The sequence below is a fragment of the Gallinula chloropus genome, assembly GCF_964237585.1.
Source record: "Gallinula chloropus genome assembly, chromosome: 2".
NCBI lineage: Eukaryota > Metazoa > Chordata > Aves > Gruiformes > Rallidae > Gallinula > Gallinula chloropus.
The window spans coordinates 157,625,439-157,650,279 of NC_140086.1; the positions used below are offsets into that span (position 1 = coordinate 157,625,439).

Here is a 24,841-nt window from a genome sequence, read left to right on the forward strand (position 1 = left end):
AAATTACAATTTTTATGTTACTTTACATGATACTGTTTTGAGAGAAAACATATATCAAACACATTGAAAACAAGAACCTTTCAGTGTGTTTTAGGCAGGGTATTTAGATTAAGGAAAAAGAAAATACTGGGGTTTGAGACTATAATTTCAAACGTGATTTTATAATAATTTTAGTGTATTTTTAAGGGGTTTTTTTTTCCTTAAGTGTTCTTTCTTATGTGATCAGCACTTACATACAACCCTGCTCTACAAAAGAAAACCATTTAAACTCAGATTTCTACTTACTACTTACCGACTAGTCAATAATCCATTTTAGTAATGGAATACCTAAATGACATTAAAGATTCTACAATCACCAGACATGTGAATCAACTACACTCAGTCCGTTGGTACTTCTTTTCCCTCTCTAAGCCAATGACATATCTGACATCGTATACCTTTCAATCCATTCTGACTCACACATTCATAAAGCTTCACTTCATCAAATACATCTTTAATTTAAACACCACTACCTAAGAGAGGCTTTCAAGCATGCTATTTGCAGCTGCTTTCCTAGAAATCTTTACAAGTATTGGAATTAAGCTTGCAGTTTTCCAATCAGCTGGTATTTCTAAACTATTAGCTCTCCTAAAGATAACTGACAGCTCAATATCTTTGATATTGATATATTGATCTCACAATTTTCCTAATGCTATGGATGTGAACTATCACTATTCTGTACTGTTTTTTCTTTATTTCATTTTTATACATGAGCACTGCTGTATTTACGACTTCAGATTCCCAGGTTTGTTATTATTAACATCTATAAATAATCCTCCTTGGGATTATTGATTGCAGACCAGTACCAAATCTAGAATTGAAGGTAGGAAAATAATTACTTACTGATAGTCAGTGTTTTCCCAGATAAATGACCCATGCCTCCATCTTAACTTTACCATCAGCACTTTACATCAAGAATGTTTTAGCCTGATTCTAGCACTCACCTGTCCCCCATCCCACAGGCTTTTTCCCCTTTGTAGATATGCAGTGGTAAGCATTACTCATTGGAGGCAAAACCAGACTGGAATTACTTGTTAAGGCTTCTTCTTATAGGTTGGCATGTAGATTGTGAAGAGCTAGTCATTTAAATTGGTGGAAAGGACAGAATAATCTGCCTGTATATCATGACAATTTGCCCATCAAAAGGCACATTTGCTGCCTGCATCTCCAGTGTGACTAGAGGAGGGTCTAAGCAGGTATCTTGCCATGACTGGTGCCCAGTAAAGCTGAGGAGCCAGAGGCACCTACAGTAGCTTAGAGGAAGATTCTGTCTCAGAATTAAGCTTTTAATGGTAATGTCAAGAAAATCTCTTTCCTGACAGCCTAATTGGGAGTATTTAGAGTCACCTTTGTATGCTGGGACCTAGTGAAGCTCAGTGAAAACATCTCTCATTGTGGATCTTCCTAATGAATCCCAATGATTAAGGTCTCTGTCCCTTGCTTTCCCAAGTTGCCTGGAATTTCCTACAGCTGCAGGAGCCATTGAAATGATGGAAACAGCAAGCAAAGCATTGGGTGAATAGGTAGAATATCTTTATTCCTTATGGGATTTAGTTTATAGGATTGTGTCATGGCAAATGCACAGAGGGAGAGATCCCAACAATTCACCCTTAAGTAACAGCCAGAGGTCTGAAAGGTGAGGTGTGGGGGTCTGACTCCTTATGGATCTATCTTACCCAGAAATGGACCAATTTTTTTAAGGGGTTTTTTCCAGATTTATGAATTTCTTCTGCAACCACCATTTCTGGTGGAGGTTCACTGTCTTTACTGGTAGGGATAGCAAAGGGACTGGGGCATCAGAAGGATGGCCAGCAGGGACAGGGAGGTGATTGTCCCTCTCTACTCTGCCCTCGTGAGGCCCCATCTGGAGTCCTGTGTCCAGAGCTGGGGCCCTCAATACAAGAAAGATGTGGAACTGTTGGAGAGGATTCTGAGGAGGGCCACAAAGATAATTAGAGGGCTGGAGGACGTCCCCTATGAAGAGAGGCTGGGGCAGCTGGGCTTGTTCAGCCTGGAGAAGAGAAGGCTGCAGGGGGACCTCTTTGCAGCCTTCCAGTACCTGAAGGGAGCAGAGAAACAGGAGGGGAATCAACTTTTTAAAGGGGTAGATAATGGCAGGACAAGGGGGAATGGATTAAAACTAAAGGAAGGAAGGTCTAGATTAGATATTAGGGGGAAGTTTTTTACAGAGAGAGTGGTGAGGTGCTGGAACAGGCTGCCCAAAGAGGTGGTGGATGCCCCATCCCTGGAGGTGTTCAAGGCCAGGTTGGCTGGGGCCCTGGGCAACCTTGTGTAGATCCAGGCCTGAGGTTGGTGTCCCTGCCTGTGGCAGGGGGGTTGGAACTCTGTGATCCTTGGGGTCCCTTCCAACCCATGCCATTCTATGATTCTATGATCGCTTGCAACATCAGCCAAGACAGGTGTGATGACCACAGTGGTAGTAGAGCAGAAAAGTACACAAGTGTGTAGGGCAGAAGTTCCTGATATCTGGTGGCACAGAGGATATTTCTTCAAGGATCAATCTAAAGGCAAGCATTACCACATAGTTGTGGTTAAGCCAATGATGATGCAAACCAAGTTTACAAACTGACCTTTTTCCCCATGTATAAAATCAAAGCAAGAGTAATCCTTGAAGATGAGAAAAAAAAATCCTGCCTGGGGGCTTAAAGGAGCTGAGGAAAGAGGATATGATTTAGTCAAGGTACTTGGTCGGTTTTGAGTACAAAAGCAGAGCCAAAGCTATCCTAAGCCTTCTACTAAACCAGAAAGCCTCTTGTAGCAAGTGTCTGTGGCACAGTTAGCTGAAGTTAAAAAGGTCTCAGAAAGACTGAAAATTGAGTTCTTGTCTGTCTTTGCACATCATGACTAAGTCTCTCAGCTATTTCCTCTGCAGCAGCAGGCAATTCTTCACTGTATTACCCTTTTAAGGGATTCCACTAATTATTGTTTCTCCGCTCATGCCAGAAAGGTCCAAAGGATGAGAGGACTGCAGAAGGTCCCTGCTGTCCTTTGAAACATTTAAACCTTTCTCAAAGAATCCAGAGGAAATATTTGCTCTCCAAGAAGAGCAGAACTGGTATATCACCTCATTCAGGATTCTCTATTTTGGTGTCCTGGTGAAGAGAAGTAATAATTTATTTTTCCAATTTTGATTTTGATTATTTTCCAATCTGTTTTTACATACTCTTTTTTTTTTTAAAGTTTTATTATGAATCTCTGTTGATACTTCAGTTTTCTGTTTTTGGCTTCCTAGATTAGCATCCTTGCTCCAAACCAAGTGACTCAGCTACATTGGTTTTGAAGTCTCCAAAGAGCTTTTGTAATTGTCTGTGCTCCCTTCAAGTGAACTCTACTATCTCAACACGTTGGCCAATTTTCTTCTCTAGTTCATCTTCAAAATAAACACTGACACTACTCTGTTTCCTAATGTATTCCTCTTTTTATCTAATTTGGTCTGCCTACACTTTAATCTAACTGTATGTATTGCCTAATTCCCTGCAGTACTTGAAATTCGGGCTGTTATTAAATTGTGGTCAGTGCTTCTCTGTTAAACAGTCAATTCATTTCACCATAATACTTATGCAAAATGAAATACAAAGCACTATCCCATCTAGTTACAAAATGAGCCAGTCCTTCCATTTCTGAATTGCTTTAGTGCAATAGTCAACATTAAATGAAAATCCTACTTAATATTGTTCTCCCTAGCCTAATAGCTAAGCCACCTTCTCCTGCATTTCGAGGAACACTTCATTATTCTTATTCAGAGGTCAGTACATTTTCCCTATAAATCCACTTTTCTTCTAGTTCCTCAGTGGCCAGCTACACTGACTCAACACTTCAACCATTCAAATCATTTTTGTCCATCCACCGTAGCTGACGGCTGTTTGCCATAATGCATCGAGTCTTTATTTTCAGATGTTATGAAAACATTTGTTGCTATTATTATTACTTACTATTCATACCACATGGTCAAATTTTAATGGCACTTTAATCCATTATCTGACCAAATTGATTATCTTTGTACTAGGTAAATCTGCTTTAGCGATAACAAGTATATTTTCATGAACATATTAACCATTGTTGGATTTACTAAATGGATTTATAGGAGCATCTCCCCTCTCCCCATATCAGGGATGCACAAATAAACTGACTCATGGTATGCTGGAGCAGCTGTACAATTCCTCCCATTTAAAGCAACACTGCAGCTGACCCTGGCACTAACTTTTGTCGTTTTATTTTTTATTAGAGAATTGCCAGTGGTGTATTTACGCTACTTCCATTTCCAGAGAGCCAGACTATCTTCACAGTCCTATTTCATCCCTTCACCTTCACTGCAGAGATTTATACTTCTAGCCATCACTATTTTATCACCCCATGTCCCTGTGAGAGCAGCACCTCACACAGCTGGAAATTATCTTTGGGTAGAGGAGCCATGAACCACCTTAATCCACCTCAGGTGCAGGGATATCTTTACCAACTCCAAGACCACTCATCTCCAAGCTGGAAGCACAGAGTGCCTGGGTTGGTTCATTGCTGGCCAGTACAGGTCCTCTCTGGCTTATTAGCTCTGGCACAGATGTTTTTTCCCATTTCAACTGACAAGAGGCTCTGGTACAGGAACACTGAAGGGATACATAACCTTCTAGTCAGGGTGAGTCCCAAACACAGCCCTCATTCAGCCAGTGCTTCATAAGGTGCCCTTTTTTAATGCTGCATCAACCACATCATGCATTAAAGACCAATATTGAGCTTTTTATTCCTTGAAAGAAACCTTTCTAATGCTGCTGTTTCCAGGGCTGATCAAGCTGCAGGGAGAGGAATTGGTCAGAAAGGCCAGAAGTCACCAGTGGGTAACAGTGGGACTGCCCTTGGCCTAATCCCTGGACCACATAGCCTGGCTGAATAGGGGTATCAGGCTGAGAAGCCAACAGGGGTTGGAGGCAACCTTGTGCCAGGCATTTCACAGAGCCCTAGGTCAAGCCAGACAACTTCTAGGAGTCAGGCTCAGAGTTTCTATACAGATGGTTGGAGATATAGGAATGGAGATGTTAGTGTCCACACAATCAAAGCATGACACTATGTCACTTCCTCCTAACAAAATTCCCATTTAATGAGTTGATGATGTAGTTCATTCTTCTCCAGAAAAGAAGCAAAATACCCAAGGTCACTGGTCATAAGTTCCTATCAACACACATCAGTCTGGCTGCTCCCTTGAACTGTGCTTCATTGAACTGTGCTTCATTGAACTGTCTGTAACTGAACAGAGTCCATGTCCATTGCAATTGGTGTACAAACAGTAACTCAGAGGATTTTTGAGCAGCAACAGCTGCTTGTTTACATCATGAAGTTTATTACGTAAAGTGCTTCTTTTAAAAAAAAACAAACAACTTAATAAATGTGTTCAGTGAACCTTTCTCATTGGAATTCAAAGTATAGCAGACTGTAGAATAATAAAAATTGCTTTGGCCTAGAAAACAAGTCTTTTGATAATACATACCAGAGCACCACATACTGCAGGATGGCCCTACACAGATAATGAGTTTTTAAGATTTCCTTAAAAAAATGTTCTTGGGATTTTTTCAGATTAATAAATACTATATTGCTCTGCTTCTCTTTTTTTTTTTTAATTATTTTTTAAGAATCAATCAATTTAAATTCAGAAATTTTGCTAGAAAATTGTCTTAGAGGAACAATGTCCAAACCAGACCTGCCCACAAACCTGAAATTTTTATGTGATCATCTGATTCTAGGAAAGGAGGCTTTAAGAAAAATATCATGAGACACCCTAAAACTGTGAAACTCATTAATGATGCACCAAGAACCTTAGTCTGTATCATAGGAAAGCACAAGAAATATTTTTCAGTATGAACTCTGAAAGCACTGCAGAGATCCAGAAAAGCTAACTAGATCTTTTGAAACCACATCAACATCATGAGGAGCCAGTAGTTACATAACACTCCATGTAGACTTTAGTCAATATAATTAAACACACCCCCCTCAACACCAAAACCAGAAAACAAGGTAAAGAAATGCTTACCTGGATCACTAAGAAATTCCTCAGAGGTGTTCCACATCCTACCATCCCAGTACAATGTGCCATTGGTGGAGTTAAACTGTGTGTAGTCCCTGACACATTTGTGCCGCAAGTTGCCCATGAAGAGCTGGAGGCCTATGAGGGCAAAGACACTCAAGCAGAAAACGGTCAGGATCATCACATCAGCAAGTTTCTTAACAGACTGGATAAGTGCCCCTACAATGGTCTTCAGCCCTAGGGAGATAAAAGCCAAGAGTTTATAGACTGAGAGGCTGAAGCATACCTTCAGATAGCTCCTTTTCATGATGAAAATCTCCATGAAAAGGATAATTGGAAGGGTTTCTACTACGTGTTTATAACTGGACAGCAGAAACGAGAGACAAGTGATCACTATGGACGTTCAGTTTGGCCCACTTTGGTCTGGACAAAAATCTTGGTATAACTCTAACACAAACACTGGTTTAAAAAAGGAGGGAAAGAACTGTATGAAGGAACAGTGAGATATAAAAATATTCACAGATGAAGAAAATATGGAGTATTTTCATGGAGCTGCAGGAAAGGCTGTAAAGCCTAAATACCATTGAAGTTTGGGAATGTGAACTAGTTTTAAATCACTCAGGTGATTCTGATAACTTTATCCCTCACATAAACAGACGAAGAGGTACAGAAATGTTATTTATTCCCTGATTATTTTACATATTTTACTGCCAAATCCAGCTCGATGTGCTCGTATAAATAATTCCTCTGCCTTCAATTCATTTGCTTAAGACAACAAGAATTTGGGATTAGAAATAAGACAAATAATATGGGAAATCAAATAAACCCGATGGAAACTATTTGAGTAAAACAATCACACCTGGGTGAAGTTAATCATTTTATAATATTCTGCCAATGCAGATAAATCATTTTATTACAAACAACAAGGGCTTGGATCACACAAATTAGCTTCTTCTGTGCTATTTCACCCTGTAACACTAGCTTCAGTTTATTATTCTATAAATATACAGATATAAATAATTATACTGTTTTTTAAAAAGATATTGCTAGGTTTTGAAGTGTTCCTGGAGACCAGGACTATTTGAGATGATTGAATATTACATGAATGCCACAAAATTTGCTCTCTTCAGAAAAAGACCCTTCTTAAGTTGTGTGCTGCAGCTGGACACCAATATCAGCTGCACAATGGCAGCAATTTTGTTGCTTCTTTACTACTAATATTTAATTAATACTCGGTAAGTAGTAATCAGTGCTCCTGATAATCAGTGTCACCAGTATGGCAGCAGTAAGAGAAATTAAGTTAAGTGGAAAAAAGAAAATGCAAAGAGGAAGCAGGAGCAATTCTCCTGGGCAATACTCAGAAGCACATTGATTTTCTTACTGAATATGATCATACACATTAAATCTCAGTTCCCTGGAATTCCACCCCAAGTGTGGTGAGCTAGTGCTGTATAATTTAAAATAATATAAAATGTACTGAAGAACTCATAGAAAGTCAAAATGTTGTTTTGGTCTTGCTTAAAATTCTGTGGGTGAAGGAAGGGGAAATCACATTTTTTTCAAAGGAGGATGAGCTTCTAGAATGGTCAACAAGTCCACCAGTCCCTGAATCCAGCAGCCTAAAGTGTTCTGCTCCTGCACAGAGTATTGCTGTGATGTTAACCTGTGAATGATAGTAACAGCTATAAAATCTCCATTTAACCAAAAGGGACTGACTCATCAGCGGTGGATAGCCCCCACTCTCCCCTGAATTCTTTGCCTCATTAAAGCTAGTTTTTGGCATGGTAAAGGGGGAGAGCTCTTTGCTCTACTCAAAAGTAAAGCAGAAGGCATCGCAGTACAAACATTAGGCAAAAGCTGGATTTTCATTCTATCCACACTCCTCACCAGAAAGATTTTACAAATGAAGTCAGGTCTAGTGAGGTACCTAGAAAAAGGCCTGCTGTGGGCTTTTGAGTCCATCTGTAGATTTGTCTACCTATTTTGATGCCCAAAGAAATAGCATAGCTCTTCTCATAACCTTGTCTTGGGTGAACCTTACACCTGAAGTGAAAATAGCTCTAGTTGTGGCCCAACACTGAAGGACGGAATTCCTGGGGTCTCAGTCTTATCCAGTACTAAGAATGCAAGACTTTTAAGAACAGACAGATCTTAAACAGGTAGTGAGGTGGAGGGAAAAGAAATTTGATTTGTAAATGTATTAGAATAATTTTCTGTTTCATCTAATATTCTGATTTTTTTTCAATGATTCTCACTCAGCATTAGTTGGCCTTGGAATGTGCAGATGTTTCTTCACTGAAGGTGGTGAAACTTTGGAAGTCCCAAGGCAAACCATGTCTCAAAATAGGGAAAAAAGCCAAGCCACAAATTCTTTTAATTCATTACCTTCTGTGAAATCTCTGCAACACATGTATTTGTTTTTAATACAAACACAAGCTTGGAGCCAGCATTTGTATCATTTAAGCACACTAATTACTCACTTGAGCTAGTGCAATGGGACTCCTAGTGTGAATAGGGACAATATTAGGAAACAAGACCTACAAAATTCTAATCATCAGTAAAAACCACATGTTTCCAAAATCAGGCCCCAGTATTGTTAATTTCAAGGTCATTTCATGAAACATGTTTTTCTCAATTTACTTACTGGGGTTTTAAATAGAATAGTAATCCTACACTATTAGTTTTACAAGTTCATTCCTTGCAGGTATCAAATAATTTCTTCATGACACAGCTTTCTGCTTTACTTTCTTTTTTGTTGTTTGTTTTAATAGCATACAGGCTTCTGACCGTTTTAAGAAGAAAATGTTTCAGTAATACAATTGCTGTAATTAAAGACCATTTAAAAATAACTTGTACTCTGCCTCCTGGACCTCTGTTACAACTTTCCAGGAAAACAATAGGGGAAGTGATATACTTACATTCTAACTGGGTTTTTTTTTCCTCAATCTTTAAAACCAAAATTTGCCCAGAAAAATAAGTAGGATCCATCAAGTTGTTTGTCAAAACTCACTGCTAAACGAAGTGTTTAAATCACCATTTATTTGAACTTTCTGTGCCTCATAAATAGAAGGGCTGAGGGGAAATAAGGCTACCCAGAACCTCTTGCAGGTGCTCTGCATTTCTCTGAATCAATCCCATGTTTTGTAAAAGCAGTGTTACATGTATTCAAATTTAGAGCACTGTTAAATCTTCTAGATAAATAATCCTCCTTTGAAATAGTGCCAATGAGAGCCCTGCAATGTGGCTTAATAGAAGATACTATTTATGGGGCATTAAAGGCATTTACTTAATTCTTGCAAGTCAAACATCAAACCAGGCAGCATGCAGAAAAAAACCATGAGGATCTGATCCAAAGCTGAGTCACATCTACACCTCTTAATGAGAATGGGTCTATAGGTTACTCCCTATGGAGTAATCGAGACAGGCTTTTCCTGAAATACTGAATTCTTTCCACACTTCTGGGCCAAATCCTGCTTGCATGACATGAACAATACCATGAGATCCAAAATCAGTGGAATGAGGGCCGGATAGGCAGCCTGACATCTGCAGAAAGCAAGAAGGATTTGGCTCAAACATTCCTGTTAATGCAGGTAGAACTTAACACTTTCAGAGGTTAATCAAGTAATTAATTTTCAAATGCAAGTCAGAAACCATAGAAAATGCAAGCAACACCGAACAATGAGAAATGGCAAGATCCCACACCACCATTCATTCCTCCTACGAGATGTGAGAAAGTATTAGTGGAATTCAGTATGACATCCATACCAGATGTTGGCAATCACCTACAGAACATCAGTTTCATGCACAGTCTGGAAATGAGCATCGAGAAAAAGCAAAAAAACAAACAAACAAAAAAGAAAGTGTGACTTGCACCATGATTGTCCTCACCCAGCCTATTCCTTCTCCTGAGGATATGCATGTGTTTTGTAAATGTCTGCATGAGTCATGTGTATGTAGGGAGGGAAGAGTTGGTGAACAGATTGTGTGATAGTCCACTGACACGTAGGGCAGCAAAGAGTTTAATAGCACGTTGGCAAAAGTTGTCAGCATTTCTGTACACCATCTTTGCATGAAAATGTGGCTGTCAGGCCAGTGCCCAAGTTAAACACAACTATGTCATGTATTTCTCACCTCTGGGACAGTTACTTCTTGAGTTAAATGATTTACCCACCAGAAAGATGACACTTATCTCCCTGCAGGAGGACTTCAGTGAGATTGAAGCAATGAACAGGGGTCAGTCTCCTCCACACAGCCTTAATTCTTCAGATTGAGCTCTGTTCTGGCTATCAGTAAAGTACTGGATAACATTCACAGCACTATTTATAGACTTTAGACTCACACTAACTTAAATGGGAGCTGGATCAGGCCCCAAAGTGCCTTGGCCCAATTTTCTATGAGGTCACCTTTCACTGGTATACTGTCATTTTATGTGAGATGCCCGTGATGTACATGCCTGTTCCAGAAAGAGTATTGGGCTTCTCTGGATACAGACATTTCACAAAATCCAGGTGATGATTATGGCAGCCTGCATTTTGCAGGCTTTTGATGAGGAGGCACAGAAGGGTGTACCTTGGGGCTTTACATTACCTCAATTAGATATCAAAAAACATTAGCAATTTCCATGCAGATAAATTATAATTTGAGAACCTCTACAGTCAACGGAAGGGTTCCTATTGAGCACGCTGGGATTTGGATATGCTGGTAATGAGGGACAAATAAGTGACTTCAGTGGGTTGTTCTGCTGCTGACCATGGTTCCTACCTAGATTGAAAACACATGAATCCAGTTGCCATGGCAATGTGCAAGATGCTAATTAATAAATAAAATCACTGAGAGTTAAAAGGTTTTTATGCTCCCATAGAGAAAATGCTACCTATGTCTAAGCACCTCAACAAAGGGATACAAAAATCAGAATTTTTTTTCTTTTAATGTCTGGATAAACAGATACCCAGTTACTGTACAAAGCTTGCTTTCTCTTGATATCATGGGCAACAGGAAAACAGAAAGAAATGGGTGTGTTTAGTGCAGAAAAGGGAAAGTTAAGGGGATCCATGAAGGTCCTCTGCCATGTTAAGGGCTGCCACAGAGGGCAATGCACTTACTGGTCCTACACAATGGCTGTATGGTAAAAATCTGAAGCCTTGAAAAGCCAGAATCAAATCAGCTAATAACGTACTAAGAGTGAGTAAGGCCAAACAGGGGTTGGGAATCAGGGACAGTACCCCGGGGAGCAGAACATCCTGGCATGATGGCAATCAAACTGAGCCCCAGATCTCCAGTGACTGGGAAGCACTGGGCTTGCTGGTAGATGTTAATATTTGGGTGGCTGAACCTGGATTCAAACTGTCCACCCAGGGTGAATTTTCTAATGGCAAAAGTAATGAGGTGCTGGAACAGACTTTTCAAGAGGATCGTGAGACCTCCATCTTTGAAGAACTGTTAGAACAAGTCGGGCAATAAATATCCAGCCAGGCCTGAGCTATCCTAAATGCAGCCTTAGGCAAGGGGAATGGACTGAGAGTTTGGGAAATCTTTTTGAGTCTTGTGAGTTTGTGTCCCCTAAATGTCCCTGCACTTGCTTGCGCACTTAGACCGAGGCATTAAAGATAGGTGAGATTTTTAAAAGCACTAATTGTTAGCTTTACGGACTCCCTCTGGAGTCAATAGTGAAACTCATTGATTTCAAGTGAAGCAGAATGCCTTTGAAAACCAGCCTCTAAGTGCTTTGCTGGACAGAAGCCTTACACCACAGAGGACTTGGCCCGTTACTTTCGGTAAACAATTTCACTGAGCATGCCGAGTCCGAATACGTTTGTGCAAACATAACTACCTGATGGAAAGGAGTGATCAATTTTATTGAGGAAAAGCTTAAATATTTGCAAAGGAGAATACATCTCAGCATTCTTTACCTAAGATGTAAATGAGGAAGCAAAAATAACAACCTTCTCCTTTCTCTAGCAGCTGAACCCAAAAATCTCATGGAAGCTATTCCTGTTCATTGCCTACTCATTTTTAAGCCTTCTGTGGAAAAATATTTCATCTCAGCATAAGCCTATGTTATCATTAAAAACTAGGACTGATCTCCAAATCAATCACAGCATCGTGCCCTGTATTTCTATTAAAATGCACGTGTCTAACTGAAAAATAAACTGACTCCTCTGAACTTATCTGCTAACATTAAAACCAAAAAACAACTCAGCTGTGTCTTACAGGCAGCTAGGTGTTCCTTCAGAATTTGTAGCTCTTTGCATCTGTAATTCAGACATATTCAGGGCACAGGTAATCTTGACAGTAAAATCTAAGGCCAGATAATCTATTAGGAAATCTTCGTGCAGTTCTGTCAGCAAGTAATTTAGTTACTTGTACCTAAAACTGCAGTTATCAGAAAACTAATCAAATAGTCAGTCAAGAATGAAAAAGAAACTGTGAGTTATTATGTATTGCTCTAATAAATAATACTCGTCATCTCTTTTTTTTTTCTATTAACCCACAAATAGAACAACTCTGATTTTAACATCACTGAAGGACTTAGATATATTTTAAAATAATTTTTTTCTGAATCTCCATATTCCTTTAGTTGCAACTGAAAAAAAAAAGGCTAAAATTCATCATTTGATGTAAAACAAACTTCTACTCCAGCCCTCATATAGGACAGCAAAAAAATTGCTGTATATTTAGCATGGCAAAATTGACAGGCTCTGCTCTGAAGGGGTTCGAGCTTGAGACAAGATGGAAAGTGAAAGGTGTCCCCTGGAGATGGCTGTCCCTCCAAATTAGTCTCCAAATCGCTAGCAAAGGAAGCTGCAATACTCTGGTTTTCTTTCTGATTAGCCACTACTCTCCCACATGATCTGTAAAACTGCGTCCAACATTCTGCTTCCCAAGGAAAAAAAAATAATCCTTTCTTAATGGAAATCCAATTAGAGAAAATTTAGCAAAACCTCTCTGCTCCTCTCCGCAGAGATTATTCTCTTTAAGCTTAAAGACAAAGCTTAAGACAGGAACTGATTTCAAGGAATACCAGACCTAATGAATCTTAAAGTATTCTTTAAAAGCTGGATTTTGACATAGACTTTCTATGAAAAGTAACTTGCTCTTTCAATATTTTCACTGACTTTCATTACCTTAATACTGGAATGAGGGAGTATGCCCTAGACCTGCACATATGTTTTCCTAACATCTCAATTCCAGGATTCCTATTTCTAGTTTAAACTCCACATGAGTGCTGTCCCTAAAAGTTTACACTGTAGAATTAGTTTAGATTTATATTGTAGTATAGGCATGCATAATACAATGGGTTGAAAAATCCTTTCTAACTTTACAGAGCTGTGCATCAGCATCTGAGCAGTTCTCTCAATGTTTTTTGGTGTTTGTCTTTTGGGGTTTGTTTTTGACATGTAATTGCCAACATCTGTCCAGGATTATCAGCGATAGAATCTACCATGCATGGGTTTTGCTATCTTCTCTACCTTGTCATGCAGGTTGGAGATGTTAAACACTGAGGCTGAATGAGACCTGTCCATAGACAATGCTTGGCAAGAAAGTGTTCTCATGTTGTTAGTCCTAAGTGGACTCATCTTTGCATAAACTACTTAATAGTACATATTATTTATTATTTAAAGAAATGGTAATAGATTAGATAAAAAGCTATGAAAAAAGAGCTTCTTTTGCTACTAGACCTATAGTAAAACACTGATCATATCCTTTAAAAAATCACATCCTTTAAAATGTGAGAAAATGTGGATTGATGAAATGCTGGACCTACTGAAACCAATGACAAAATGTTTTCTGATCTCTTCGAGGTCTGAAATTTAAACAGTGTCTCTAGTGCATGCAAATGGATAAACACCATGACAGATGAGGCGATCTGCGCCTGCAGTCCTCAAACCTCAGCTCACAGCACAGACTTAGATTCCTTTATCGATGCTCTTCAACACGAACGTGCATTTTGAGGTCATTAACCTTCCATTTTTAAAAATCAATAGCTGAAGACTTTTAAAAGAATTTCATGGCCATTTTCCTGCGTTCATGAATGAATACTTTATGCGCGTGATTTGCGAGCCACCGCGTACCGCCGCCCGTGCAGCAGCACTCCTCTTCACGAGGCCTGCAATTCTGGAAGCACTCTAATTCCTTCTGCCCACAAGAAACAGTATTGGAAAACACATGAAAACTGTATTCTATTGACAGGTCACATTCCCTACATTCCTCCATTTCCCGATCAGTATCTATGGTTAAGTCATTTGTAATTACTGCGTTTGCTACTGGAAATGGCATGTAGGCTTTAACTGCAGCCGGAGTGTTTAACCTGATTTTCACCTGAAATGACTGAGATTGTTTTCAGCGCCCGCAGTACTCTGAACGTTCGTAAGGCTGAGACATTGCCCAGGTCCACAAATTCAGTTATGTATCTGTAACAAGGGAAAGTCACACACAGACAATGACAAAACACCAGCAAAAAAAAAACAACAGTCAAAGGGACAAAGAGAGACAGAGAAAGAATCACTTGTAGCTGAGAGCCAAAACGTAAGGATCAGGGCTTCTTACCTGGGATTACTGAAATAGTTTTTAAAGCTCTCAATACCCTGAAAGTCCGAAGAGGTGAAACACTGCCTACATTCACAAATTCTCCTACATACCTGTAGAATTAAGTCACAGTTATTTGGAATTATACAATAGAGTATGAGACTTGTCTGAATGAAGAATGCATTCATACATAGCAGGAGCAAATGCAGCCAAATGAGAGGTGCATCCACTTTTCAGGCTGTTCTTTGATGCCATTTGTCCCAGGGGTTTTCACAGTACACATTACTTCAAATGTTTCCTGAAGTATTAAACTTATCTAATAGGCATCAATTCTTTAAAACTACTGGGTGAACTTTGTTATCCTGCTGTTCAACAATAAATACTTTAAGAATTTTATTATCATGTAGTTTAACAAAAGAATTCTTTGTGTTCTCAGAAACATTAAGAGTTATTTGGTTGCTCAAAAAGAAAAAAAAAAGCTTCAAATACCCAAATAATTTTCACATAATAGCTTCTGCAAGCTACATATAGGACAACATGGGAAAATACCGGTGCAAATGTTTCTGCTGGGTTATTTATTCTAAGATGCTGTTCTCTGTGGTAAACCAGATGTTGGTTACAAGAGATGCTTAAAATTTTATTTTGTTTTGTACATCAAATCCATGCCCTTTGGCTGCAGGAAGATGGATTTTGAATGAATATAATTGCAATCTTACTAAAAACTATTTATGATTAAAATACCAATCCCAGCTTGTCGCTGCTGTGCCTGTTTTGTTCAGCATGCAGACCTATGCCACGTCTGAGCAAAATGTTCCCAGGAGGGTCAGCTCTGGAATAGGTTTGGTTTTATCAGTGTAGAAGAAAATTATGTCCTCCAAGTCAGTACACAGAAAAAAAAATAGTTACTATTATATCTTCTGGTCAAAATAGCCTTTGGACCCCTTAACTTTGCCACTAAATTCCTATTAAATTTAATTTACCTATTCTACTTCTTTGAGGCATTTGTTTTCACATGTTAAGGAAAAAACTCACCTGGGTATTTTACAAAGCCTGCTTAAGTGGACTTTGTACAAAGGCCTCTGGGGAACAAAGCATCCACTCTGTATCTGCTAATCCAGATTATAAACCTGGAAGAGCAATATTGATTCTCCTCTTCATAATCTCACAGGGGAGTCTGAGAGAAGATTTACCTTTTTTGGGAATTCCTCCCCACATTTACCCAGTGCTTCTCTCCCAAACCCTCCCACAGCATGCAAGGGTGGAAAAAATAATCTTGGGAGATGCAATAGCATGGGAATATGGATTTGCTGACCAGAGATTTGTAAAATGACATTATTAATATGTGAATAAGCATATGAGGCAAATACTACTGCTGCTTCCTCACAGTAGGTAATTAAGATTTCTTTTGGCTGTTTCCTGAATGAAATTGCAGCAGTTCCTCTGTATCAGGGAGTGAGAAGCCACTGAACTTCACAACCTAATTTTTCCTGTTAGTCAGAGAATTGCTTATTATCTTTAAGATTTTGGTAGGGCACTTTTCCAGCCACAGTTACAACTGCCTCTCCCTCACCTGCTCTGGAAGGTACCTGTTGTCTGGGAAAGAGTGACCTAAAAAGGAGCAGTTTCATAATTGCCCCTGAAGCCACCCATGGCCCCAGAGAGCATCACAAGCCATAGCTGTGTCTGCTAGCACAGGGCGGGAGAAAAGCCCCAGAGACCTGTGGTACCTCTTACTCTCTAGCATGCTTCCAAAAGAGGAAGTAAGAGATGCTCATTCCACCATAACACACCCCACACACAGTGAAAGAATCAGATTTTCTATTAGCTCAATATTCTTGGTCCATCTAGCTCTCATGGCCCCTTATCAGGCTCTCCCCCTTCTGAACCTCCATGCCATCTTTGTTTCCAGATACAGAAATACCTCCAGCATCGCACTAGCCACAAGACAGACAACACCAGAGTTACCTGTATAATCAGTCTTACTTTAAATTACTTGCAAATTTGATTTATATGAAGGATAAATCATATCAGAATAGAGTCCATTATTCAACACTCTCTGCTATCTGCTGCCTGCATGCTGGGGAAGGAGGTTTCATTGTACAGAGGAAGATCATATTGCAGTTTCTTTTAACTCTCTCACTGCTGGCTATGGGACCAAGGAAAGCCTTTTCTATTTCTTTTCTTTTCCAGAATTCCAGTTCCTTTTCTATTCTAAAAGCGTAAGCATAATATGCCTTAAAGTTTGAAAAACAGGAACGAGTGCCTGTTCTGAAGAGCACAGTCATTGCCATAATTTGATATTGAGAAGCTTGATTTTTCACAATTGCAGCCCCCTCCCTTGTTTTAGAGATCTTCTGACTAAGAGATGAAATAACATTTGGAAAGAAAAGTGAAATGTAGATAGGAGAAGATGCACAGATACCCAAGCCTCTTACTAAACAAGCCTTAAGGAAGTTTTCATGAATCCTTGTGCTGGAGCATTGAGTGGCTATTCAAGTCCAGAAGAATTAGAAAAGCAGCAAGAGGTGTCAGCCCACAACTTCTGAGCACCAAACTATGGTTTGCTTTTATGCAGGGAGTGAATTCACCGCTGGGCAAACGTCCACCTCAAGCTCTATGCAAACCTTCACATCTTTCCAGCTCCCTAAGCCCTAAACACCCAGAGATAATGTGAGTAGAATTTAAGGGATATCCAGGGTTTGTTCAGACTATTCAGACTTGAATTTCAGTGACAGTAAATGGGATGCTCCCGGAGGAATTCTGCAGAGCTGAAGGTGATGCCCCAACCTCTGTCCAAGCAGAGATGATGAAATGGAGCAGATGCAATGTCAAGGCTGCAAGCTGTGTCCCATGTCCTATTCTCTGCTCCTCTCTGCCTCATTTTCAAAGCCCTCCTTCCTTGAACAATAGAGGGAACCCATGCGCAGAAGCATTCCATGTTGTGCTGAACTCAGAGACCTGCAAATAAACTCATGTCCTAACTCACAAAGAGATCCCAGAATCCTAGAATCTCCTGAGTTGGAAGGGATCCATAAGGATCATCAAGTCCAACTCCTGGCTCCACACAGGGCCAGCCAAGTCAGAGCATTGCCCTGAGCGCATCATCCAGACGGTTCCTGAATTCAGTCCAGCTTGGTGCTGTGACCCCTTCCCTGGGGAGCCTGCCCCAGTGCCCGACCACCCTCTCAGTAAATATGCTTTTACCACCTGTCTGATGGACAGTAGAGCAGGTAGATGATGAGTTGTGTTGTTCTGTCCTACCTCTAAGTGTTTCAGGAGAATTGCATTTAGCGCTGATTGAGGACAAGTGTAGCTGAGAAAAAAACCTAATGTGTGCTGACCTCCAAAAGCCCCTCCCCACCTGCACTGCTTTTTTTTTAAAGCTTGTCAACAATGGCCAGATGTCAGTTCAGCCAAGTCCACAGGAATGCAGTAATAGATACCAGGATCTAGCCTAGGGTTGGCCTTGACTCAGAGCCTACTAAAATAAATAGGACTCTTCCCAGTGAAGTCCACATAGATTTTACGTATCTTTATGCTGTTCTTCTGCTAAATGCTGCTAAGGATTCTAGAATCATGGAACACCTCAAGCTGGAAGGGACCCACGAGAATCACCAGGTCCAATTCCATGCATCTTGCAGGACTACATAAAATGAAATCATATGACTAAAAGCATAATCCAGATGCTCCTTGAATATTGGTCCTGATTCCTGCACCCTACAAGAGTTTTGCTAACAACTTCAGTGGCCCTCAGTGGTGTTTGAACTAAGTTTGGTGGAACGTTTTTTACCAATTTTTGTTCCATTCAAATGTCATGGCATCAGGAAGTCAACTCAAATGCCAATGCAAGCACGTTTGCCTGTCACCCAAGGCTGTAAATTATGTGGTTCAAAGAGGACAGCAAGAGCTAAACTAAAACCAGAATGTAATATAGGAATCATTAAGCAAAAAATACAGGGAAATCAGATTAAATCCTTCTGTGATTAGGTAATGGAGCCTTTCAAGGCGTCTCTACTACTTTCAACTTCAAGACGACATGTGCTCTTTGCATGTTTTTCTTTCTTCTTTGACTATGAAGAAAATCTGGATTTCTAGCTCAGCTGGAGATACCAACAGTGTCAGACACCTGCCTTTGGCCAGAGCTTGGGCTGACTCCATGTCCGCTGTGAGCATTGGCTGACTGCTCCCCTACCCCTGTATATTTTTAGCTGTCTAGATACCACAAATCCATCAGCTCCTTCAAAGCACCAGAATCCCACATGTCCTTAGTGAATGCTAATAATTTAGGTAGAAATATACAACTGAAGAGGAATATCATGTTGGGGGCCAAATTTCTATTCCCAAGCCATATAAAAAATTTCAGAGGCCTTTAAATTAATTCCTTATTGTAGTAAAATAGTAATTATTTTCAGAACACTTATTTTCAGAGGCTTTGTGAAGTGAAGAACGCAAAAACAGCTTTGATGGTGTTATGGATAGAATATAAATGGGGATCTAAATACACAGTTATTCAGTCACACTTTCTATTCAAGGGCATGAAGCTTGAAAAAACTACCTTAGTATTATTACAGATATTTTACAAGCAGCTCTCTCTGTTAGAGAGCAAATAAGTTCTCAAAAATAATCTAGCAAATTGAGAGAAGAGGAGATTTCCTCTCACTTTTTCCTCTAAAACAACTCAGGAAAACAAATGCCAGCCTAATATACTTCAACATTTTCTCATTTTCAGTACAATTTGAGTGGGAAAAAACCAAACCAGGCACCCAATTTTTAAAAAAGTTCTATGACATATTGCTGCCTTGAAAAATATACAGGAGTGCTACTTACGCCATAACAATAACACTGAAATCCAGCCAGTTCCAGGGATCTCGAAGGAAGGTGAATTCTGTCATGCAAAATCCTCTTGCCAATATTTTTATCAATGACTCAAAAGTGTAAATGCCAGTGAAAGTGTACCTGGGGAATAAAATGACCAAGATAAGCATGAGCATTAGCAAGCAGCAGACGACAGGAATGGCAGAGGCACACTCAACCCAGTGCTATTCATATGTGACACTCCTGGACATCTTGTTGAGCTTTCCTCATGCGAGTCATGGCTCCAGCACCAGGCTGTGCATGGGCAGCTTCATGGGTATACCAAGGAACAACTAAGAAATGGGAAAGCACCCATGACAGAGGTAGGATGAAGCTAATTTTCATCACAGGGTGTACCTTGATGAATCCTCACTCATTAAGTCATACATAACTACTACACTGCTCTGTGCTATGGGACTTTTGAAGCTCTGCCTGCAATCACCATGAAAGAGGAATGGATTTTGCCACCTTCCTTGATGTTTCTGAGTTGAGGGAGAGTGGTTGTTCCATTCATACCTCTCACCTCTTCCTGACCAGGACATTCAGAAGTACACCAAGTTAAAAAATGTCACCACTTGATTTTATTAGCTAAAAAGAGTATTCTTCCTGCAATTCCCCTTGTGTTTCACTCTCCATGGTTAATCACACCAGACCTCAGAATTAAGCAAAAGTATGCCCTCACTGAAAAAGAAGAAAACATCTCCCACCTGAATACCATAAGTAGTAATTTTGACCTGCATGACAGTAAAAGAGACACAAGGGTATGTTTTTTCCTTCAGCTGTTTATTACAAACAGCCTCTTGACTGTGATGATCTTGGATAGAACACACATCTCACTTTTTGTAATAAAGATGATACTTGTAATAAAATTTAGCAAATCCTCTATAGAGGACAGTAATGTACCTGACTTGCGTTCAGATCTGTATTCACCCATGATTCTACCTGCTACCAGAGATATACTTTCAGGGCATACAACACCTCTTCTTTTAAAGTTTCTACCTGAGACCTGTAGCCTAATGGGACATTGGACATATCTTAATAAAAATAATAAATGTTTAGCATTTACCACTGGCATCCCCTACCCTTTTCTCCAAATAAAGTTGCAGTTGATACCCAAGCCTATTAAAAATAAAAGGAAAACAAAAGACCTAAAATCCCATGAACCACAAAGCTCATAAGTCGTGATGTCAGGGGACACTAGCGTGAGTTTTCTGTGCTGTCCCGAAGCACCAATCGCTATAATGGTGCCATCACACACACAAAATTGTAACAGTTGGGATTTGTGTTTAGTAAAAAAAAAGAAAAAAAAAAGGTATAAGCAATTAAAGGTGGTAATAGAAGGAAAAAATTCATTATGCATTAAAAAGAAATGTTTACTGTTAGCTGTATTCCACTGATCTGCAACAAGGCACACACATGGGTGGTGGCAAACCTCACGCCTTCCTGCCATCATGTCACACACTAGAGCTAGTTGCACGTGTTATAAAACCACATCTTAAAATGGAGATTAGCAGGACTGTTTTTCTGCAACAGCAGGTGTAAAATGTTTCTCACATCTCCTCTTTGACCACACACCTAAGCATTATCTTGTATCCGAGTTTTCATGGCTCCTATTTAGTTTTGCTCTGGTATTTCAAATATAGGTCACTCTCATGACAGTCCCTTTAAGCATGTGCATTCAATAATACATGCAGAAAACACATGCAAAGAACTGAAAAAAATACTTAACGGTACATAAGCTCATTAAAATGATAAAGCACTTGTATTTATTCAGCATGTCAGATGGTTTAATTGATTGTATAATCATCATCTAATTCTAAATGGATAGGGCAAAGTCCTCCAGCAACCGAACAGCTTCTTTAACAACAGAAGTCAGGATTTAAAAAAAAAACAAACCCACAGTGGGGGTAAGTTGAATTGATTTCTTTTTTTAAAAAATGCCATGGAAAATGTTTTAAAGGAAAAAAATCTAAGACAAATATATGCAGAAGGTTACTCTTGCATCCCTTGTGAGTCTCTGGAACAGCAGAACAAAAAGGATTAAATGTATTTTTTTCAAATCTAATATTAATCAATTTGAATTAGAGTTCATTGGGTTATTTTGCTCCTCAAAGGTACTTGCCTTTTATTTCATTCTATGCATTTGAGGAGGAGAAGCTGAGAGGTATGAGGGGACTCAGAAGAAGAAATATGGAAGGGAAAGGATTTACTCTATCCCACGTGGGTCCATTTGCATTTCTGCTCTAGGGTTTTGGTTTTGTTTTTTTTCCTGCTTGCTGCAACGATAACATCATCCACATTTTCCTGCCTATGGAAGACACAACAAGCACTTCAACATTTTCTTCTAGAATATTGGAATTCCTGGCTGTAGAACCACTGACCAAATTTTTACTCACATGGATGAGATATCCATGTTGGAGCTGAATGCATCATGGCTATGGTACTGTGTGTCAATTTTCAATAAGGGCAACATCAGGGGAAAAGAAAAGTCACAGACATACTTGAGGGTACTACATTATACAGAAATACATGAAACACCCTGGGATTAGGATGTTATTGTGATCAGATGAAATATTTGGTTCACTGCTATCTATAATTAGTAATTTGTGGCCTAGAAGATGTGCCCTGTATGATTTTATGAAACCTAAAATAAGGGCATTTTACTGTCTTTCCTTACAGCCCTGAGTAGACCAACCACCATGCTACGGTGCAGCAGATGGCTGTGTTTATCATATGTCAGTCAAAAATAAAAAGTGTGTTCTGATTGGTTCAATGAGCCAAAATAATTGTTTAATGCACTGTAGGTTGATTAGCTTGTGCATCTGGTATCTATTCCTAACAGGAATATTTTAAAGAAACATAAAGAAATGGAATGGGCTTTCTGAAGTCTGTTAGTCTCTTAAAATTACTTTTACAAAAACAGTAAACCAAACCAAAACAAACCTTCAAGTGATATCTTCGCTGGGGTTTTTTTTCTGAAGTTTGGGCATGAGAATATGGATTTGAAATCCTCATAAAAGTGTTCCCAGAAGATTTTATACTTGCTCATGGAGTATGCTTACCAGTGATTACAAGGAACGACCTCTCATAATGTCCCCAGCCCAACAGAAACTTCTGCTTCCAATAAATTTTGGTTTAAGGACAGAACTAAGTATGTTCACGAAGTATTTTCTGAAATAATTCAACTTAAACTCCATCAACATATTCTAATGTGTCCAACCAGTGAACGTCTTGCATGGGAACTGTGAAAGGCTGGCCAGTTTCACATGGAGTTCTCCTCATACATGGTTTCATTCAGAGGTGCATAGCAGGTGTATTTCACAACAACTATGAGCTTGGTAGACTAAAAATTGTTAGTCGACTTCCTAAGGGAGTTTTCACAGGCAACAAACACCTGGCAAAATATTTTTCCAGGACAGATACAATGGTCAGTATTACTGGAAAGAAATTATACAACAGAAAACAAAATGAAAAGAAAAATGTAGCAAATAGAAGAGGAAGGACAATGACAAAATAAGGTAGCTGTAACCTAGGCAAGAATACTTACTCAACGTATTTATTCCACGACGGAGTCTCTGATTGTGCCATGAACACACAATTAGTTAAAATAGTGCACATAATAAACATACTGAACAATGTAAATAAGCAAATTAAGGAAAACAACTCGAATGTTGTAAAACTTCATAAATTTTGTCATTTCACACAAGATATGACAGTTCACTCATCATTCCAATATGCTTAAAAGGCATTATAAACATTTGTCTGCAAGTGCATAAGAAAAAACAAACAACTGTATAAACATAGAAAAAAATGAGGGAATCTTCCCTGCTTTTTTTTTTCTTGTTGTTCTTTGCTTACATCTTCTACACAGATTTTACACAAATATACTGACTCTGCAGTCTTCTGAAAATACAATACCCTAAATGTACAGCTGTGTTGGTCAGATGACAATGTGCATAGGTGCACAAATCTGTATGAAAAGAGGGATTAGTCTCATTTAAGTATCTACAGAAAAACTGTGTCTGCAAATTCTCTTTTTATTTTGCATCCTGAAATATTTCTCCTGCAGCAGGGCAAGTTACAAATCTGGTCTTTCTAATCTCTCTAATGGGTTTGAGGTCTTGCTTTCAGTATAAAGTTTCACCAAAAGCTGATGCGAGTTTCAGAGCACTAATTTTAAGGCTTGGTCTGCAGACCCGGTTGGCAAACATGCAGTCTTGGTTTGCAAAGCTGACTGCTTCAGCTGAGGCACTGGTTTCCCTAATTGGAGGCTAAAATGGACCTCCCAAGTGTATAGTCCATGCACTTAGCTGCTAAGCCAAGGCCATAAATACGAAAAGGAGCACCCTAAATCTAATTCCTGAAATTGAAAACATAGTTTGCTGAACTGCTCTGCTAAAAGCACATGCCACTTTCTGTAAAAAAAATTACAAAACACGATGGGATTCTCCTGCATAAATAATAAGTCCCAGGATACTGGAAAAAGTTTAACTAATTAGTTTCAGTGGAGAGAAGATAAGGCAAATAGTCTACAACCCAGTCAATAGGCTGGGGCTCTCTCAGGGAAAAACAATAGCATCCTAATGTAAATTTAATTTGCCTTCTTTAGCAAAAAAAGTTGGGTTTTTAAAATTAATTTCAACCCCATTATTAATCCCATTGGTGGCAATTTTTGTTTGACAATAGCAATCACATAATATAATTTGAACAGTATGTCGTGAAATATTTGCATGAAAATTGTCCTTTCACAGATCCAAAAATCTCTGCTGAGCATGAAGTGGAACGTTTTCCGATGGGCCACATAAGCAACTACAAGGTTAAATTGGTAGCAACCAACCTACATATTCCCCAGCGCCATCACAGAACACAGTAATTGAACTCAAAGGGACTGCTCATCTCATAAACATTTTCCACTTCTGGGGCCAACACCTCCAGCTGAAGGACTGGGAAGGATATCTGATATCCAGCTGCATTTTGACATGTCAGCCTGAGATACGTTTCTAAAAGCTGTATCTAGAAAACACTGGATTAATTTGTCAAATACAGTGAAATACTATGAAAACAATGACTGCAAAACAAAGTGATACCTTCAGGCCAGGCCAAAAAAATATTATCCTCCAACTGAACTCCAAACAAGGAATTTCCTCTATAACTGCCCATTTTAGGAGCACTGGTCTGATTTATACATCCTTCTTTCCATGTGGTATGAAATGAATCTAACACCTTTACCAGATGCTCACTTATCATCCCCTTCTTACTGAAACACCATAGAGAATCTAGCAGAGAACGCAGGTGCAAAATGCAAGGGGTCAGCTTAGAATCATGGAATACTTGGGGTTGGAAGGGACCTCAAAGAATGGACAGGGACAGCCCAGCTTGCCCAAAGCCTCA

General features: G+C 39.3%; 1 protein-coding gene across 4 annotated transcripts in view; it reads right to left on the reverse strand.

Annotated features, from left to right (window-relative positions):
• The window catches only part of SCN5A (sodium voltage-gated channel alpha subunit 5), a gene marked incomplete at both ends in the record, with an annotated part of 175,248 nt that overhangs the window by 144,823 nt on the left and 5,584 nt on the right, over nucleotides 1-24,841 (reverse strand). For all 4 annotated transcript variants that reach the window (XM_084260116.1, XM_084260115.1, XM_084260114.1 and 1 more), the window contains 4 exons: nucleotides 6,077-6,307; nucleotides 14,390-14,481; nucleotides 19,424-19,552; nucleotides 22,998-23,113. In XM_084260116.1, the coding sequence (XP_084116242.1) occupies nucleotides 6,077-6,307; nucleotides 14,390-14,481; nucleotides 19,424-19,552; nucleotides 22,998-23,113 (568 nt within the window). The remainder of the gene's footprint in view (nucleotides 1-6,076; nucleotides 6,308-14,389; nucleotides 14,482-19,423; nucleotides 19,553-22,997; nucleotides 23,114-24,841) is intronic.